This window comes from Asterias amurensis, chromosome 16, assembly GCF_032118995.1.
Source record: "Asterias amurensis chromosome 16, ASM3211899v1".
Lineage (NCBI taxonomy): Eukaryota > Metazoa > Echinodermata > Asteroidea > Forcipulatida > Asteriidae > Asterias > Asterias amurensis.
The window spans coordinates 1,937,615-1,950,365 of NC_092663.1; the positions used below are offsets into that span (position 1 = coordinate 1,937,615).

A 12,751-nucleotide genomic window follows, 5' to 3' on the forward strand; every position below is an offset into this window, starting at 1 on the left:
TAGGGTGCCATTTACCAAGGAGACAATGCCTTGATGCCCCCGCCCTTGCATTACATGTAAACGAAGCTTACATCCCTGAAATCCTTACTAATCTCTTAGAATCATGACTGGGATACTCACGGCACAAGTTGTCATTTCTCCAGTTGATAGGGACGCCTTGGTTGGCACACTCCAATGCATAAGCTGCAAGTATCGCACACTCATTTAAGTCTACGAAATTGCTACACTTGTACTCCATATCATGTTTACAGCTCTCATAGTATGGTGTGACGTCGACCTTTGCTCCACAAACGTCAAACGGAGCCCTTTTCAGTTGTCTGCAAGTCTCAATCACTTCGCTTCGGCATCGGTAGAGAAAAGGCAATTTGGAAGCTTCAACGCAGGAGGCGTTTGTGTTCCATGCAGGGGTAAAATCTGCAAGGGAAGCCACTTCTGAAGAACTGGCAGGGAGCTGGAAATCATCTTTCTGATTCTTGTTGTAGTTTCCACAAAGACCGTGAATCTATAAAAAGAGTGTTTTCTAGTTTAATTGTAGTATTGAAATGAGGTTGGGGAATTAATTAATAATAATTATAATTATCTGGGATGCCAGTGACTCTTTCCTTCAGAGCCTGAAAAAAATTTGCTGCAAAGGAAAAGGGGTCATCCCCCCCCCCTGCTCATCAGACCAAAAAATCACATAACAATTTTTTTTAAGCATTAAGAAAAAGTAGCTGCATGTGAACAAAACTTACACCGTTTGAAGGTAATGATAGTAGAAAGCGTACCTTAAAATATTAGGCGCTGAAGTGCTGTAGTTTTTGAGAAATGAGTTAAACAATGTCATGAAAAACGTTTTATACATGCTAAAATAATTTTTGTCTCATGATCACTGAGACGAAAATTTTTTCCATGATATTGTTTTACTTATTTCTCAAAAACTACAGCACCTCAGCAAGTATTATTTTCAGGGAAGCTTTCTACTATCAGTATCTTCAAACTGTGTAAGTTTATGTAAATCTGTGGACATGGTGTTTTTTGTCTTACAAAAAATACCTAAGCCCTTTAACAAGAAGGCTGTTACAGAATTGGTGGCCCCAGCTACGACTACAATTGTTGCTAACTACACATCCTATACTTTAATGTATGATAACCCAGAAATCTAGCCGTAGCTGTAGTCGCTAATTCAAACATGGCCGAAAGGTTACCTTGCCGAGCATTTCTTCTTGGACTGTCAGGTAGATACCATTAGCTGTGCTCCACATGATCTCAATACCATGGTTGGGTAAAACTATACGGGCGACCATGGAAGATAAACGGCTCGCTGTGACCGTGCCATCGACACTGGAATATGGAAGCTTCAATCCTTGTGCAGCTTTGCCGTCTATTGTGACCATTAATTCATCAATACTTACGATTCTGTACCGAAAAAGTGAAGAAACCTTGTCAAAATATTCAGGAAAACCAGTAGAAAACATGTAAGTACTTTCTGGCACAAGGTCTTTTATCAAATGCTCATTCACCTTGTTTGAAATATGGGTGTCTGAGAAAACATGAGAGAAGTTCTTAGCCCCGGGAGTCTTTACTTTGGGAAATACAGTGCGAAGACCCAGTCTCCACTATGTGGTAATGACTGGGTTGGTGGCTGGCGCTGTTAACGAACCGAGCCGCGCAAGTTATTAACAGCACCAGCGACTAACCAAGGTCATCACCACGCAGTGAAGACTGGGTCCGAACACTGTTATTCTCATTAATAACCATGTGAACCTTGTTTACAATAAGTGTGACCTTGTACATTCTCTGAGTATTATACACTGGTCTTATGGGAAAATGACATTTTGTGTCATAACTTCCATATTAAACCAAGAGTTATGAATGCGAAAGCTGGACAAGTTTTTAGATGTGCCCTCTTTCATCATATCAAAAGTTGATAAGAATTAGAATGTTAGACAGTGCAATATTCATAAAATATAAGATTTGATGTTTTCTTCCATTGAGCTGTGTACAAATCATGCCTGCAGGAAGTCCAGGCTCTGTGGCTCTTTTGTAAACATGTGATACGTCACATGTCACATCGTCTATACCTCTTGGGGCAAGCAGACTTGAAACTGCAGTTTGCCAACCAGAGTGAAGCATGCACTCACTCTGGTTGCTGGTTAAGGAGAAACACATATTGAAGTTTTCATAAAGTCAAAGGAACTCACCTATACTCAGTGCCATCTGAAGTCATTACAGTAACGTAAGGAACACAATCCGTTAGTGAAGTACAACCTATCTTATCAATGCCGATGGTAAATGGTGGACCTTCCTCTCCAATCCGTTGACCAAGTATGTATGAACAATGCCAGTTGAAATTAAAATGGGTACCGTCAAACGTACGGAAGGTACTCCCAGACACAATGGAGCAAGTTGCTGGGCACGGTAAGGGGGTACATTCAGCAAGCTTTCCCTCAATACATACACTGAAGAAGATAACAAACCAAATAAATTGCTCATCTTCATTGTGAAATAAACATCCTTTTCCTCGGGCAACCAACACCTGTTATCTTAATGTAACTTCTTTCCAAAACAGTGGAATAACTGGATATTAAAAAAAATAGCAAACTCCTGCAGTGTGAAGCTCTATCCTTGTTAAATAATAACCAAGGGCCCTTGCTACAATATCTAGTGTGAAACATTTACTGTGCAATAGTTAAGGACCCTCATCATCCCCCCACCCCCTAACATTTTCTCTTTTTTTAAACAAGGAAGGAATGTAAGTAGACTTTTGTCTTGAAGACACTGGACACTATTGGTTTGTCAACTAATAATTCAGAAAAGCTGTGTCCAACTGAAATATTCGCAGCGAAAAAAACAAACCAGCCATGTGACGTCAAAAATCGCAAGTATGAACCGGGCTTTACTGAGAACCTTGGTTATGGTTCTCATGTTAAGGGGCCTTAAGTCACATAACTGAGTTACAAAATCATTGCGTTGAGATGGCAGAATGAAATGTTTATACGCACCAAACCTTGCATTTCTCCTTCATAAGTGAGCCAGATGGGAATAGCACTTCAGCTTGTGAACACGGACATCTTTCCTTCGGAACACACTCAGCTTTATTAAAGTAAGTTCCTTGACAAAAAGATAAGAGACAAACAATGAAATTCTTCTTTTATATAAAAAAGTTTTTTTTTATACTGAATGCCAACAAAATTCATTACAAAAGGAGGAGGTATAGGACAATGCCCGAGGTGGGTTAAAAACAAATGGTCTATGACGTTATTTACTTTATTCCTTAGCTCTACTGTTTTGCACGACTGGCACGATGTGGACAGTTTGCCCGTTTGCCAGGTTTGCACAATGAGTATTGTACCCACCCCGCCATTCGTTAAAAATAATGGAGCGATTTAACAATAGCATGACGTAACAGGTGTGGGTTAACCCGAAATAATGCCCCTACAAAGAGCATCATTTTCAACTTGATTCTGTCAGAAACCGGAAGCCAATGGAGTTAGGATGCACTGAACCCATCCTACATGTCCTAAGTTAGGATGAGTTATTCCTAGCGTTTTGTTCAATCGGCAGCTGGAACTGGATAAATTGCCTCATGTGACATTGCCGTTATACTTCACAGAGGCAATTGTCACAGTGCCCCTAGTCATTGCCTCGGTGCCCATTGAAATGTTACCAAGTTGAAATTCCTCCATACACTTGCCCTTCACTAAACAGCACTAACTGTATTGACATTTAACAAGAGTGAGAAGTTGAAATGAGTTAAGAATACCTGCTGGACATTCACAGCCAGGGACGCATGACTGTATGGTGCCTTGACCGTAGTAGTAGTTTTCACAGGTCAAAGCGTCGGCCGATCCACATTCATTGTACACCATGCCTCGGTCGCAAGTAATAGCTGTGAACAAGAACAAAACAAAGTAACGTCTGACTTCAAAAAAGGAAAAACCTTTTTGAGTAAAGATTAACAATCTTCTAAAATGTTTTAATGGGAGGCAACGAAGGTGGTTGCCTCCCTCCCCGTGGTCTTTGCCTTTGTGCCCTTAAAACGCTCCAGTAGAAATGTACAATTTCAATATAGGTTGCCCTTAACCAAGGAGAAAATGCCTTGGTGCCCTTGCCTTTTCAAAAACGAAGCATACAGGCCTGTTTTAATGATCTTTTGATGCAAGCCATCAACAGAAGAACTGTAGCTCGTCTGTGAAAACCTTGAAAGGGCCTATTATTTTCATCGATAGTTATTACAGTTTAAGTAGTGTACGACTATCAAAAAATAATTAAATGATAAACAAGCAAATTATAATCAAGTTTCAATAGCAGACTCATTCAAAGGTTTTGGCTCAAGTGGTTGTTTAATTCATTCACCCAATAAATACATCACCAATTGAATGCATGTTCAAGGGAAAGTAAACATTTGGTAAACTCTCTTTACAATAAAAACGTACTTGGCGATGTACTTGAAATTTTAACTTGAATGACGAGAAATCTGAACAAATTTTAGCATTCCTTAATAAAGAAAGAACAACATTTGAGGGCAGTGTCTCTGTTTTTGTTTCTCGTTGAAATATTAATTGATATGAACTTACGGCAAAAATCGGATGACCTCCATTCAACCAGTATACCATGGCGTGCACATGATTTGGAGTACCTTGCATAAATCTCACATAAATCACAAGACGTGCCTTTCAAGATACACATGGACAAGGTGAACCAGCAGGAATTATAAAACGGCTCGATCAGAACCTTGGTGCGACACTCCTGGAACCGAAAATCCGATGCAAAATCTGCACAAATTGCAAGGACTTCCTTCTGTTGGACGTTGGTGAGATAAGTAAATGGGTCTCGGAACTTGAGCTCAAGTGGTACGCACTGATGACCAGCAGAACTTAACTGATCCTCAGAGTCGCGTACGAAAGCGCTGTCAAAGTCATCGCTAGGATTGTTGTCATAGTCACCACACAATCCACCAATCCTGCTTTCTCCTTCATCAGAGGCTTTGTACAGACTTGATACTGTAATGACTACAAGGTTCTGACCATCAAAGATTACACGGGTATCTGTAGAATAATAAGAATAACAACTAGTTGGTAACACACTGCTCTAGAATTACAAAGGTCGTGGGTTCGAATCCAAACCGATGCCTTTGATTTGACAGAGCTTGGGAAAGTACCAAGTTTACACATCGGTATATATGGGCAAAACCAAAATGATTAATAATAATAACTAACAACAATGGGGACTTTCCCCGAATATCTTGATGAAATAGGGACAAATGTGAGGGTTAGGGTGTTGTAACAGCACTTCTGGGAACAGAAAGGTTCCTGATAATTTGTTTTGAGATCTAAGGTTACGGGACGTAGCTCGACTGAAGGAGTTACCGGCAAAAAGTTAATAGGCATCTTTATTTTTCTTTCTCTTTTCTTTTATCTTCTCACAGAGCCACTTCTTCTCGCAACTCACAAAAAGATTTTATATGGCGTCACCGCAAACCTTGGGAAAGTACCAAGTATACAATGCTAACACACATCGGTATAAAAATATGGGCAAAACAAAATAATTAATAATAATAATTACTAATAATAATTAATAACAATGGGGATCTTCCCTGAATAGATCTTGATGAAATATAGGGACAAATATGAGAGTAGATCTGTTATGGCATTTCTGGGAACAGCAAAGACCCCGATAAAGAGTTTTGATTTCTAAGGCTACGGGACGTAGCCTGACTTGAGGAATTACTGGCAAAAAGGTAATAGGCATCTTTATTTTGCTTTCCCTTTTCTCTTCTCACAGAGCCATCGCAACTCACAAAAAGATTTGACATGGCGTCACCGCAAACCTTACTAATTCAGTATTTTCCACCATGTAGCCTTAAAGCAACTGGACACTAATGGCACCACCTCAAAATAATTGTTAGCATAAAAACTTACTTAAAGGAACACGTTGCCTTGGATCGGTCGAGTTGGTCTTTGAAAAGCGTTTGTAACCGTTTGTTATTAAATGCATATTATTAGAAAGTGTTTTAAAAGTAGAATACAATGATCCACACACATTTGCCTCGAAATTGCGTGGTTTTCCTTTTACTTTGAGAACTAACACGGTCGGCCATTTATAGGAGTCAAAAATTTGACTCGACCGATCCAAGGCAACGTGTTCCTTTAATAACGAGCAATGGAGAGCTGTTGATAGTTTAAAACATTGTGAGAAACGGCTCCCACTGAACTGAAGTAACGTAATTTTCAAGGAAGAAGTTATTTTTCCAATTTGTTTTCGAGACCTCAAAATAAGATTTTGATGTCTCGAAATCAAGCATCTGAAAGCACACAACTTTGTGTGACAAGGGTGTTTTTTTATTACTATCTTGCAACTTCGACGACTAATAGAGTTTAATTTTTTACAGGTTTGTTATTTTATGCATATTGAGATACACCAAGTGAGAAGACTGGTCTTTGACAATTACCAAATGTGTCCAGAGTCTTTAATTCTTATCGTTGAATGAAAATATGAAAATTGTTTCTCTTACTATCTGTTTCTTCATAGATGATGTCCATCCCTTCTTTGTAGATGCGTTGACCATTTGAAGTAAGGTAAGGCAAATCAACTGATTTATTGTTATAGTGAACTACCCCATCGGGACCAAAGGTAACCTGGGAGTCCATCATCGCCTCCCTGTTTACAAAATAAAAAGCATTCAAAGATTTTAAATTACTTTTCAAATAAATGACGATGTAATAAATACGATAGGAGATGCTAAGTCTGCTTTGCAAGTAAGAAATAAGTAACCTTGTAAAAAATTGTGAATATTGGATTAAATAATTAGAAATAAACATGATTAACGGCACTATGGATACTATTATTGGTAATTTTATTATTGGTAATTACTATTTTTAGGCATCTGAAAGTACACATTCTGCAACAAGGGTGTTTTTTCTTGTGCATCAAGGGTGTTTTAAAGGAACGTTACAGAATTGGTAAGAAACAAAAATCGTGAAGATCACAGATTTACACAAAACTTACACGGTCACATGATGATGATAGTTGAAAACATCCCTTGAAATATTTCTGTCTGAAATACCATAATTTGCAATGAGAAATAAACAATCTAACTTTGCATTTGGAGTTTATTGCTAAGTGAGCGTTTTATTCATTTATATTTTGGCATCGATGCAATGCAAAATTTGTAATCGGTTTTTCACTATTCTCTCAGGACCCAGATGGCTGATCGATCTCAAACTTCTACAGGTTGGTCAGTTTATGTACATGGTGGATTACATAATGCGCTTACACTGCTCGCAATTGTTTTGTTAGCAAAAACCAATTCTGTAATGTTCCTTTAAGAATGAGCAGTTGAGTTCGATTTGTCACAGATTGTTTTATTATATGCATAATGTTGGGATACACCAAGTGAGAAGACTAGTCTTTGACATTATTTAAACAGTTGTACAGTGCCTTTAAAGGTAGGGTCATACATGTAGACTTTTCTTTGAATGGAATGCTAATAAGATGTAGGACAAATATATTCAAGTTGATTATCATTTGCCCGTATAGATGGCAAATTTTACACTGAGTGAAGCACGGGACATTATTGCAAAGTAGATATTTGTTACCAGCCAAAAGTAATGTATGAGTAACACTACTTGGTCAAATGGTTAGACTGCAGGACTTGCAATCACAAGGTAGTGGGTTCGAATCCCCCAGCTTTTCGCTGATTTAACAATGACTAGAGTAAATATTGTCGTCTAGTTACTGAATCACAATTTCTTGATTTTATGCAATTCATAATCATAGACGTTAAACCAATGTTTGCATGAGAGAGATTGGTTGTTGCCGGCTTGATGTTTATATCCCCTTGTGGGAGTTTGCTGAGTTCCCTCGATGGGAAGATCATCTAAACAAACAAACAAACAAACAAACAGACAACAAACCTGCAGTTGGTTGACTTACCATATTATGACTGTGCTTTTACAGGATGTGTTTCCGCAATGTGATCTTGGCAGAATGTCCACAGTCAATTCCAGTTCCTCTTGTTGATACAACACCAGATTGTGCCTACAATTGTACGGGTAGTTGTAATTCAGTCCATCGAAGGTGCGCACGGAGCCACCCGAAAAGGAACAAATTCCTAGAGTACAGAGTTTTGAAGAAAAGCATTAGAAATCACAGTCTTGCTTTTCTTTCGCAGTTTTTTAAAGTGTGAGAATTTGATAATCTTAGGAAATTGTCTGGATTCTGGACATAAAAACAAGGAGACTGTTTGTTGGGCAAACTCACCGTCATAGTCTCCATCTATTGTTGTGTCAACTGTTGGGTCAAACGGTAGCTCTGTGTACAAGCTTCCTAAAAAGATAAAATGTAAGCGAACCCCAACATTTATTTTTAAAATAAACGGTAATAAAAGTATTTTATTTTTTTGCACAATATGTTTTTTTTATATGTATTTTTTTTAGCAAAACCAAACAGGTGAAATGAATTTGTTTTCAAGAGGCTTTTATTTTTTTATATTTATTTTTGTGAATTTTGATTATTCCATCACAATAATTACAACAGGTCATTAATGAGACTTTGTCAGTGTGACCCTCTTGAAAAATTCAGATTCAGTTCTAGGTACTAAGTGTCTTGTAAGAAGATAAGAAGGGTCGATTAAAGGCTCTCGACACTATTGGTAATTACTCAAAATAATTGTAAGTATACAAACTAAGAAAGAGGCAATTTTTCACTCAAATATGAAAAGACTTTTAGGCATCTGAAAGCGCACAGATTTGTGCAAACAGGGTGTTTTTCTTTCATTATTTTCTTGCAACTTCTATGACCACACCAATTAATGGAGTCAAAATTTTCACAGATTTTATATGTGTGCAATGCTGGGATACAAAATGAGAATACTGGTCTTTGACAAATTAATTACCAAAGGTGTCCAGTGCCTTTCAGATGGTATCCAGGGTAGAAAATGGTCAAGGTACGAAGTGACCTGACACCGTCCTACCTTTTATATCAGCATTCTGATCCACCAGTCGTTTTGAGCAGAGCCTAGACTCCAAGTTACATTCAGGGTTTTCCTCATCGCAGATGCCCTCACAGATAGCTGGACAAATGAAATAATCAAACAAATTTTCAAAAATCTTGACGGCACGCAACATCCAAGTCCTGCAGTAAGGGTTGCATTATTTAGAAAAACGTCTTCTAGTGTCTAGTACTAGATGCAATAAACATAATCCTCAGTCCTCTTAACAGACTTACGAGTGGTAACTTTTAAAGAGCATACACGTATACATCAGGCTCAGAATTACCACAAGGCCATGGTGTCGGCCATTAATGCTTCCCCTTCCATAGGCTTCAAGATTTTCCAAAATGAAAGTGCCCTATCCTATGCAAATATGAAAATGGCCTTGCCTTATCAAATATCATATTCCAGACCTACATGTACTACACATGACCAGACTAAGCTGGTTACAGGGTTTTGTTTCAAAAACATTGACAACACGACTTCCATTTTCAATGACTGTCGAAAAACTGCTGGCTATTTGAGGGCAGGGCACATTTTCCATGGAACTTCTCTGGCTCCCCCTCATCACAAACATTCGTCAGGTCTCGGTTTCTGCGCCCCCCCCCCCATCCCCACACCAGTCAAGGAACTTACCCTCTCCACAATCCTCAGATTCGACACGTTGGAAGCTTTCTTCAGTTTCATCGCAACAAACCCATCTGAGTGATTAAGAACATACGTAAGGGTAGACCCAGTAACTGGCGCGCTAGAGCTCCCTTTTTTCAAAATTTTACATTATCGGTAATTATGACAATTGCCATTATCGGTCGGTAATGACAAATTTCGAAAAAAAGGGATTACAGCGCCCCAGTTACTGGATCTAACGTAAGGGGCAGTTACCAAGCTAGAACTCTGAATGAGGTTCGTTCTGATATCAATATTACTGTACAACAGCAACAGATGGCAGCGGATTGTGAACAGATTGCTTTTAATTAATACTTTGTAGACATTGGTATCGAAATAGCTGGCAACCTCCCTCCATCAGACACATTGTTTGGCTCCTTTCTTGGTGACAGATGCTCACATTCATATTATTTAAATCCAGGCAGGCTGGTATTAGGCTCCAGGGTGGGATGGTGTAAGCTCTTTTGTTATCAAGCAAGCAAGGAGTGCCCTTGCTAAACGTTTAGTCTTGGTCTTCAACAAGTCTTCATCTTCTGGCATTTTTCCAGATTTTTTAAAAACAGGTAAAGTAGTAACTATATCCACAAAGGTAAAAGTAAGAATGAAACGTGTAATGTGTAATGGACCCTTTCTGTTGGTAAACGCCATAGAATTGTGCACTAAGCAGCCATTAGCCGTGTACAAAACAGCACAATGTTCCCTCATTTTGCCAACCAGAGTGTTAGTGCGCACGCACTATGTGTAACTTACATATTTCATGGCAAGGGTCTATTACAGACCCATCAGCATTTTATCGATCTTCTGCGAAATTTTTGAAAAGCTAATCTTCAGTCGAATGATGTGTTTTATAAACAAGCATCAGTTTTTTGTCTCAATCACAACTATGGCTTTCGAGCTAAATGTTCCACAGAGATGGCTATTCTAGACGTTCTCAGTGAAATCGATAGGCATTTTTCTGTGAATCTTTTTTCCTTGACCTGTCCAAGAATTTTGACACAGTCAACCATGATAAACTTCTTTCCAAATTAGAGCACTACGGTGTGCGTGGATTGGCCTTGGGACTGGTTCAGGAGTTATTTATCTAAAAGAAGGCAGTTTGTCTCCTATAACTCGACATCATTCCACTGGAAAAAACTTTTACCTGCGGAGTTCCACAGGGAAGTGTGCTAGGGCCATTGATTGATTTGTACACCACTTAATTTATCTCTTTTATTTTACAATGTAATACACCTAAGTTTTTTAGAATTTTTTAAGTAATTATTTATGAAAACACCTTCTTCTTTATATTAAAATATCATCAGTGAATTGTATATGGGACGTAAACCGAGATGCATCACATAAACCCTTACCTTAGCACGTAATTTCTTGTCTGTTGGTTAATCGTCAGGTAGCTGCTCTTTTCGAAGATGTTGGAAATAGATGGCCATTCATTCCCAACGAAGTACACTCGTTCTACCTTCCTGCATACCTTGTCGGTTGGCAACTCAGTATCAAGTGCAGAACATCTTTAAAACAATGAGATAGACAACTTCATTTAAGCTGCATTTATTTATTTTTATATTTTTTTTTTTACATTCACAGCTTACCATTGTCAATACAGTCTTGAAATTGTTATGGACAAAGAAACAATTTCCTTTCTTGAGAAACTCAGTTTAATGGCAGCCATTGCGTACCGAAGTGCGACTGTATACAGAACAATTGCTATACAACAACCATCGGTAAGGCTATAGGTACATTATCAGTTGACATCATGTGGGGAAAAACAACTAATTTACAGAAGTGTAGTGGCTGAACGGTTAAGAGCACGGTGCTTTAAAGAAACTGGACACTATTGGTAATTGTCAAAGACTAGTCTTCACAGTTGGTGTATCCCAAAATATGCACAAAAAAACCAAACCTGTGAAAATTTTAGTTCAATATTGGTCGTCGAAGTTGCGAGATAATAATGAAAGTAAAAGAAAAACCTTGTCACACCTCACACAAATTTATGTGCGTTTAGATGATTGATTTCGAGACCTCAAATTCTTCATCTTAGGTCTCCATATCGAGTTGGTTCTGTGGTTGGCAGGCTCAGGGCTATAGTTAAGGTTGCCCATTGTGTGAAAAAATATATCCCTTCCACGTCTCTCTTTTCGGCTGGGTTTGTGCATCCGATTCCCACTATAGTGTTCCCAACAGAAACATTAGGATAAAACAAACATTTTTAACATTTGAAACTATTTCAGGAAAAGGTGCTATAATATTTTATTACCAAAAGTGAAAAGTGTAGCTAAAAATGAACCAGCACTGCCCAATTCAAATTTTTTAAAACAGTTGTTTTAAAAAAACATGTTTTTTTTGGTTGGATTTCACCACCCAAGATTGTTAACAAATAAATGTAGTTCGTAGTTAATTTAGAAGAAAACTGTTTATTACGCCTAGTTACGTAAACTATTATGTATAAATAATCACCTTATTCTTCTAGTGTGAACAACATAATTTTTTAGGGAAACTAAACTTACCGTAGAATCCCAAATGACACAATCATAAAAACCATGCACTGGAGCAGGCCATGACCCATGATGATGCTATGTTCGTCAGAACTTCAGCTAACTCTTCAAACACTGTTTACAGATAACTGAAGTGAAGTCTGCGCCCACAGTCTTTGAACAAATCAAGCCAAAGTAATGTTTTTTATGTAAGCCGAAAGGGCGAGGTTTACTGAGCGGAGGTTGTAAATCAAGCTTGTGATTGGTTGAATGATAATGGTAAACAAAAATCATTCTTATTTGGATGTACTCAAACTGCTGGATACCAGCAGTTTTTGGAAGCTTGAAGTTTCAATGCCTGCAAAAAACAATTATGCAAATTTAAAGTTTGAGCCTGCAGTTGCGTGAGCTGAACCTGGGCAAAGTGCCATCTGCATTCACAAACAGAACAAAGTGGAGTATTAATTTACAATTTGTACAAATTAGTTTTTACATTTGCACATTGCGAAGACTGGAACATAAATAATATCTCCTCATAAAAAAATCTAAAACAAACAAACAGGCGGGCTATACAATACAATACAATAAAATATAGTGGGTTTTTATATAGCGCCATTTCATTTAGACCACAGCAATATAGATA

At 38.1% G+C, this 12,751-nt stretch overlaps 1 protein-coding gene across 1 annotated transcript in view; it reads right to left on the minus strand.

The window, feature by feature from the left end:
• The window catches only part of LOC139949151 (uncharacterized), a 52,548-nt gene extending 40,266 nt beyond the window's left edge, over positions 1–12,282 (minus strand). Inside the window, exons 1-13 of the mRNA XM_071947551.1 lie at positions 12,142–12,282; positions 10,990–11,145; positions 9,611–9,675; positions 8,957–9,055; positions 8,245–8,310; positions 7,918–8,095; positions 6,497–6,642; positions 4,560–5,030; positions 3,746–3,871; positions 2,985–3,093; positions 2,184–2,441; positions 1,188–1,398; positions 121–502 (exon numbers count right to left, since the gene is read on the minus strand). Of these exons, the coding sequence (XP_071803652.1) occupies positions 121–502; positions 1,188–1,398; positions 2,184–2,441; positions 2,985–3,093; positions 3,746–3,871; positions 4,560–5,030; positions 6,497–6,642; positions 7,918–8,095; positions 8,245–8,310; positions 8,957–9,055; positions 9,611–9,675; positions 10,990–11,145; positions 12,142–12,200 (2,326 nt within the window). The 5' untranslated portion in view covers positions 12,201–12,282. The remainder of the gene's footprint in view (positions 1–120; positions 503–1,187; positions 1,399–2,183; positions 2,442–2,984; positions 3,094–3,745; positions 3,872–4,559; positions 5,031–6,496; positions 6,643–7,917; positions 8,096–8,244; positions 8,311–8,956; positions 9,056–9,610; positions 9,676–10,989; positions 11,146–12,141) is intronic.
• Positions 12,283–12,751: the final 469 nt, after the last annotated feature.